This window comes from Vicugna pacos, chromosome 23 (genome assembly GCF_048564905.1).
Source record: "Vicugna pacos chromosome 23, VicPac4, whole genome shotgun sequence".
In the NCBI taxonomy this organism is placed as follows: domain Eukaryota; kingdom Metazoa; phylum Chordata; class Mammalia; order Artiodactyla; family Camelidae; genus Vicugna; species Vicugna pacos.
The window spans coordinates 7,216,217-7,223,729 of record NC_133009.1 but is presented as its reverse complement, the minus strand read 5'-3'; the positions used below and the strand labels follow the sequence as shown (position 1 = coordinate 7,223,729).

Below are 7,513 nucleotides of genomic sequence, written 5' to 3'. Positions count from 1 at the left end.
ACACTGGAAGGCCAAGAACCCAATTAATACCTTGCTGCTCTTCTTCAACATGCTTGGGTTTTTTAAAAAAAAAAATTCTAGTTGTGTTCCCCTCCTCATCTCTGTTCCTTACCCTGAAAGACACCAGCATTTTCCCGGTGCCTCACCATAGACAGTGAGAGACAGGAAAGCCGGGTTTTTCGAGCTCCATTCAGATCGCACCTCCCCTGTGAAGTCTTCTCTGTGTCCCCAGCACAGTTCCTCTTCCTCTTATTGTCCTTGCCACTGGTTAGAATTTAAAACATCAGTCTCATCTGTTAGGAAGAGGGGTCCTAGGGAGTAAAAAAAGGGGGACCAAAGGATACAGGACAGAGGGGACAGACTGCAGCTCAAAACCCAGAAGGCTTCTCTGAATATCAGTGGGAAGCACTGCCTTGTGAGGTTAGCAGATGGTGAACAATGGCCATCCGGTTAGGGGATTTGGGCATCAGGGGCTGGGTAGAACCAGGTGACCAACAGGGTCTACTAGATGGTCAAGTCCTCAAGGGTAGAGACCCTGCCTTGGGCAATACTGTGAGCCTTCATCCCTAAGAGTGAGCCTTGTTCACCACTGATCTCTGAGGCCTGCCTGCTGAATTGGGAACATTGTCCTCTTAGGCTCTCAGGCTTCTGCTCAGAGGTGACCATGGACAGAGAAGCCTGAAAACTAAGCAGTCCTTCCTTCACCGGCATCTGAGATCTGCATCTTATGTATGAAACTGATGGCTCAGCCCAGAAGACCAGAGCAACCAAGCCGAGTGGCCAAGGAGAGGGCGTAGCTAAGCTGAGTCTGAAGGTCTCTGCTTTCTCTCCGTCCTTCCCTACCCGCAGTAAGGAGCCAGGAAAATCCTGGTGTCCAAATGGGGCAGGAAAGTTGAACAGGTGACACAGGAGGGCAGATAAATGATTCCGAGTGAGAGAGGGAGGAGACAGAGGGCTTAATAGATCTTGACCTTGCCACCGTGAGGAAGGAGACGGTGTGCAGACTGTAAATTCTAATCCCTGCTCTGACCCTGGCCAGCTGTATTAAAGAGAAAACTTCCACTGAACCCTGCCAAACAGGAAAAAGAAGACGAGAAAATTCCTCTTGCCTCAATTTATCCCCTATCACATGAGACCTAAGAGGCATATGATGTCAAAGCTGCTGTGAAAACCCAGAAGTTGACTCCGTTTGCCCCTCCAAGTTTCAACTCTCTTATCCTAGACACTGAGGACCAACACAAACCCCAAATTTGAATCACTCTCACGCTCTGGGAGGGAGTCTTCTAGCGTCTCATCTGCTTGATACAGTCTAGGTTAGGTGCTGTGACCAAGTAGCGGGATGAACAAATTGACTTCCTAAGTCCCCCTGCCAGCCCTAAGCTGGTTCCCTCCCCCACCCCCCCACCCCCCACCCGCTTCTTCGGGACCAGCGCGGAGAGAGCAGGCAGGTCGCCCGGCTAGGAGTAATTGAAAGGAGCAGATGAGAGGAGAATGTGTGTCCTCCCCCACCTCCCCAGCCCCCACGGGGGCTGCGGAGAAATGAAAACTAATCAAATTACACCCCATGGCCTCCCTGCCCGTGCGCAGGAGCCGGCTGGGGGCAGGCTGGCGGAGGAGAGGGGGCGCTGGGGGGCGGGAGGGGGCGCTGGGGGCGGTGCGCGGAGGAGAGGGAAGGGGAGTCACATCTAATCCACTGTAAACGTCTTGATGCGCAGCAACAGCTTAGAGGGGGGCTCAGGTTTCTGCGGCGTTGGCTATATTTATCTCTGGTTCCATGCCAGCGGGGAGGGTTTAAATGGCACCCAGCAGTTGGCGTGAGGGGCTGCGGGAGCTTGGGGGCTGGTGGCAGGAGCAAGTCTTTTCTGACCCCATGGAGCTGTATGAGACATCCCCCTACTTCTACCAGGAGCCCCACTTTTATGATGGGGAAAACTACCTGCCCGTCCACCTCCAGGGCTTTGAGCCGCCGGGCTATGAGCGGACTGAGCTCAGCCTGAGCCCCGAGGCCCGAGGGCCCCTGGAAGACAAGGTGCTGGGGCCCCCCGAGCACTGCCCGGGCCAGTGCCTGCCGTGGGCGTGCAAGGTGTGCAAGAGGAAGTCGGTGTCTGTGGACCGGCGGCGGGCGGCCACGCTGCGGGAGAAGCGCCGGCTCAAGAAGGTCAACGAGGCCTTTGAGGCCCTGAAGAGGAGCACGCTGCTCAACCCCAACCAGCGGCTGCCCAAAGTGGAGATCCTGCGCAGCGCCATCCAGTACATCGAGCGCCTGCAGGCCCTGCTCAGCTCCCTCAACCAGGAGGAGCGCGAGCTCCGCTACCGAGGCGGGGGCGGGCCCCAGCCGGGGGTAAGTGGCCCTCCCGCCCACCTGCCCTGTCCGGACCCGGGGACACCCGGGGACCCCGCGGTGGGGCTCACTCAGCCGGCGGGAGCGGGAGCCAGGCAGGGTCCTCGGAGGCTGCAGGACGCCTTCCTTTGTTAGGGCTGGCCTGCCCAGCTGCCCTGCTGTGTCCCCGTGTCCCCGTGTCCTTTCTAGACAAGGCAGGAGGGGTGGGGAGAAGCACATGGCGGGGGTGTAGGACTGAAGGAGGGATCCCGGAGCAAACCCAGAGCCAGCTGGATGAGGGTGAGGTTCATCCCAGTGCCTGCCTGGGGACAGGGCCTAACAGTCTAGGCCAATTGCATCTGAAAAGACTGCTTCGCGCCTCAGCCTACCCCACCTTGGGTGTGGCTGAGCAGAGAGAAAACCCACTCAGTCTCTCTCATGGAACCCCAACAGGCCTGCACAAAAGTGGCCCTGGCTGGGCAGGACATTCTGCCTCCAGCATCCTCATCCCCGGGTCAGGGAAACCTCAGACCCCCTGAGGCTGGGGGTCCTGTGAGGGCAGCATCTCTCCCCAGGATGGATGCTGGGAGAGGCCTTGAAGCAGGGGTTCTGGGGCCAGACAGAGGCATGAAAGGAGCTGATTGTGAAGATTCTAGAAGAGAGGGTGGGCCAGGCTGGAGGGCTGCAGCCTGTGGCCCACCCTCCAACCCCACCACAGGGACTTCTGCTCCTTGGGACTGGACAAAGAGACACCACCGAGAATGGCTGTGCCCTGACCTTGGGCCTTAACCCTGTCTTGCAGGTGCCCAGCGAATGCAGCTCCCATAGCGCCTCCTGCAGTCCAGAGTGGGGCAGCGCACTGGAGTTCGGCCCCAACCCAGGGGGTAAGTGAGGCCAGGACCCTGGGTACCTTGACTCAAATCCCACAGTCTGTCTCTAGACTCAGTTCTCCCCTCTTACCTCACTGCCTTCTCCAGTCTTCTGCCTTTGGGCTCTCTAGGGACCTTTTGAACCAGTGCCTCAGATGGTGGGCAGGGAGGCCCTCTGCCTCCCTGAGGCCTTGACCAGCTAAGGAGTGGTCTAGGCCTCCTGCAGCTCCCCAGTTGGTGGGCTGACCTTCCCCACGGAGAGGACGGTCCCTACCCCAGGGGGTCTCTGGGAATTGCTGAGTCAGTGCTGCAAAACTGGGCCAGCAAGGGCAGTTCCAATCTCCCAAAGCATCATCCAGGCTCCACCTTGAAATAGCTGTTTCCGAATTCTAACCTCACCAGGGGATTTCAGAGACGACACGCTGGCATTCCCACACACCTGTGTGCACACAGTCTCCGGAAATGCATGGGCTGCGGAGTAGGACTCAGTTTTTTCTTACCCATCTGTCCTAGAGAAGCTGTGCCACTCCAAAGGGCTCATCCCCATCTTGGGTCTTGAGATAGTTTTATCATCCAGGTGACATCTTCCTGCCTTCACCTTACAGATCATCTGCTCACTGCTGACCCTACGGATGCTCACAACCTGCACTCCCTCACCTCCATCGTGGACAGCATCACGGTGGAGGATGTCTCCGTGGCCTTCCCAGATGAAACCATGCCCAACTGAGATTGTCTGCCAGAATGGGTGTCCATGAGCGCCCCCAAGCTGGCCACAGGTGCCACTGCTCTGCAGCGGGCTCTCCTAAGCCAGGCTGTCCTGATGCCAGAAAGCCAGCCCTGGGGCTGCCAAATGCCAGACTATCCCCCTCCTCATCCGTATAAGGTTAACCCACCACCCAGAGAGGGAATGGATGCTCTCATTTAGCTGACTCCTTAGAACAGAGAGCAGTCCTGTTTCCAGGGAGATAAAGCAGGGGACCAGAGTGCCCCCTTGTGTAAGCCCCCTGGCTCAGGGGGCAAACTCAGGAGCTTCCTTTTGATCATAATGCAGCCTCCAATCCCACCCCCTCAAAAGAAACAGTTTGAGAGACGAAGTCAGTGTCCTGACCTGAACAAGCTATGCACACCTCCAGTTTTTATCTCTTCTTGTGCCAGTGGCTGGGCTGGGCCTGCCCTGAGTTGAGACAAGAAAGGGAGAGGAACAATGCTCTGTTCCCAAGTCCCTGGGGGGCCAAGCTTTTTGCAGTGAATACTGGGAACCTTCCGGTGGTTTTATGTTTTGTTTTGTATTGTGTGTTGTTTGTAAAGCTGCCATCTGACCAAGGTCTCTTGTGCTGAAGTTGCCAGGGACAGGTAGGGGGTGGGGGGCAGGGGCTCTGGGGGTGATTTATTTTGTTAACTAAGCATTGTGTGGTTTTGCCATTGTTTTGTATATATATTTTTTGCTAACTTATTTGGATTTCTTTTTTTAAAAAATGAATAAAGACTGGGTGCTAGAAGAGTGTCTGTGATGATATGGAGGGAGGGGACAACTGATGCTACAGCCTCTTCCATCTCAGTGGTCCAGACACATCTCAGGAGCAGGGCTTTTATGCAGCAGATGGGGCTCCAAAGTGTCGGAGGCACCACGTTGCTGGTGGTCACTAGACACTGGGACCCCCCTGCTCTTTTTACCATTATAAAGGAAGCCAGGTCTGGTCTATTGGCTGAGCAAAGACAAGATTCCACAGAAATTCTTGTGAGACATGCAGGACATTGTTGAGCATTGGGCTACACCCTAATTCACAAGACATTGTTCACAGTCTACTGCATTCCGCCTTCTATCCCAAGAGGTTCCTTCCCTTCCAATTAACTGAGCATGCCCGCACGCCTAGCACTCAGCCCACAGCCAGCAGGCAGGGGTGTAGAGCTGGAATTTGTGGGTTTCCCCTTTCTAATCCCTGCCTCTCCTCCAGTGTGACATTACTGGGAGCCCTATAAGGAAGTGGGAGGTGTCTAAATCAGTCTGATTGGGGTCAGTCACTTTCTTGCAGGCCGACTAGCATGTCCCCTCGTCCCCTCTCCATACCTTCCATTCCTCTAGGCTGCAGGGGATCCTGGTCCCTGCCTACAGCTCAGAGGATGAAGGGAATTCCACTACGGTCAGGGAAAGGGCTTACAAAGAACAATCAAATGAAATGAAGCTGGGGAACTTCACATGGGATGCTGTTTTCCAAATACTGGCTTCCTTGAGGGGAGCAGGTGGGTAGAGAGTTGAGAGCAAAGAATTTGTACAGAGATCACTTGATATTAACTAGGGAGGCATCAGGAGCTCAAATTTGAATGGACGAAAAACTTGATTAATTCTAACTGCTTCAGGCTAAGTGTGTCTGATTTACTGCAGATTATAAGTTTCAGAATCATTACAGAAGTAAGGGGATTCAGAGTGTGGTACGTTCCAGCCTCCATTCAATTTTTTTTTAATAAAGATTTTAAAAAATACGTTTTTGTTGAAGTATAGTCAGTTTACAATGTTGTATCAACTTCTGGTGTACAGCACAATGCTTCAGTCAAATAGGAACATACATATATTCGTTTTCATATTCTTTTTAACCATAAGTTACTATAAGATATTGAATATAGTTCCCTGTGCTATACAGTATAAACTTGTTGTTTATCTATTTTATATATAGTAGTTAGTATCTGCAAATCTCAAACTCCCAACTTATCCCTTCCCACCTCCTTCCCCCACTGGTAACCATAAGTTTGTTTTCTATGTCTGAGTCTGTTTCTGTTTTATATATAAGTTCATTTGTCTTTTTTTTTAAGATTCCACATATAAGTGATATCATATGGTATTTTTCTTTCTCTTTCTGACTTATTTCACTTAGAATGACATTCTCCAGGGACATCCATGTTGCTGCAAATGGCAGTATTTTATTATTTTTTATGGCTGAGTAGTATTCCATTGTATAAACATACCAGTTTCATTATCCAGTCATCTGTCAATGGACATTTAGGTTGCTTCCATGTCTTAGCTATTATAAATAGTGCTCCTATGAACATTGGGGTGCATGTATCTTTTTGAACTAAGGTTCCCTCTGGATATATGCCCAGGAGTGGGATTGCTGGATCATATGGTAAATCTATTTTTAGTCTTTTGAGGAATCCCTGTACTGTTTTCCATAATGGCTTCACCAAAGTACATTCCCACCACCAGTACAGGAGGGGTCCCTTTTCTCCACAGCCTCTCCAAGCATTTATTGTTCGTGGACTTTTGAATGATGGCCATTCTGACTAGTGTAACGTGATACCGCATTGTAGTTTTGGTTTGCATTTCTCTGATAATTAGCGATATTGAGCATTTAGGATTTTTTTAAAATTGTAGTATAGTCAGTTTACAATGTTTTGTCAGTTTCTGGTGTACAGCATAATGTTTCAGTCATATATGTACATACATATATTCATTTTCATATTCTTTTTCATTACAAGTAACTACAAAAGACATTGAATGTAGTTCCTTGTGCTACACAGAAGAAACTTCTTGTTGTCTATTTGTTATAGAGTAGTTAGTATCTACAAGTCTTGAACTCCCAAATTATCCCTCCGCACCCCTTTTCTCCACTGGTAACCGTAATTGTGTTTTCTGTGTCTCGGTCCATTCAGTTCTTCAGGGCCCTTTACAACAGACTTAACCCGGTTTTACCAACCAGGTTCTGGTGCCCGTTCTGCACTTGCTCTGGGCTCAGCTGAGCTGTCCCAGACTTCCTCTTGGAGAGGGGAATCAACACGCTGCTCCCAGAGTGTCTCCAGCAACTTTGCCCATGCAAAAGAAGGAAGCTGAGAGAAGGCTCACAGAACCCAGGTGAGGGTGCAGAAGGGAAAGTGTTTCCCAGGGCCCGCTTGCCCCAAATCACCAGTTACAGGGCTAGGCCTACTGGGAATCATAAACTGGCCTAATCTGTTGCCTTTTGTAGGATTTTCTTCTGGGGTTTATGTCACTGTGTTTACCGTTGTAGACTGGGGATGTCGCCTGCCACTCCAGTAAACAACCAGTGTTGTCCACCATCAAACCATCAGCCACTGCAGTGGCGGGATGTGCCCTTGAAGGGAATCCAGGTGGGGAAGAGATGGGGAGCACGATGTGCTTTGGGTCCTGGCCCTGGATTGTTAAGATGCACATCTGAGGAATAATTTCAGTGTGCCTAGACTCTTGCATCTTCTCATACATGGACAAGCACTAAAATCATTAACTCAGATGGCTGGGGGGGTGTGTGTGTGTGTGTGTGATTAGCAGTAATCTTTCATGTCTGACTACATTTTTCTCCCCCTGAGCAAAAACTCC

At 51.4% G+C, this 7,513-nt stretch overlaps 1 protein-coding gene across 1 annotated transcript; it reads left to right on the top strand.

Moving 5' to 3' along the window:
• Positions 1-1,716: 1,716 nt before the first annotated feature.
• On the top strand, positions 1,717-4,688 carry MYOG (myogenin). The gene is made up of 3 exons (XM_006218493.4): positions 1,717-2,341; positions 3,123-3,204; positions 3,795-4,688. Exons 1-3 carry the CDS (start codon positions 1,796-1,798, stop codon positions 3,914-3,916), a joined length of 750 nt encoding a protein of 249 aa, XP_006218555.2. The 5' UTR covers positions 1,717-1,795; the 3' UTR covers positions 3,917-4,688.
• Positions 4,689-7,513: the final 2,825 nt, after the last annotated feature.

Bases quoted from the DNA above. Each gene is read 5' to 3' on its own strand.
- MYOG (XM_006218493.4), top strand. From the start codon at position 1,796: ATGGCACCCAGCAGTTGGCGTGAGGGGCTGCGGGAGCTTGGGGGCTGG. The intron at 2,342-3,122 runs GTAAGTGGCCCT...CCTGTCTTGCAG, and splicing joins GGGGCGGGCCCCAGCCGGGG to GTGCCCAGCGAATGCAGCTC. The intron at 3,205-3,794 runs GTAAGTGAGGCC...TTCACCTTACAG, and splicing joins GTTCGGCCCCAACCCAGGGG to ATCATCTGCTCACTGCTGAC.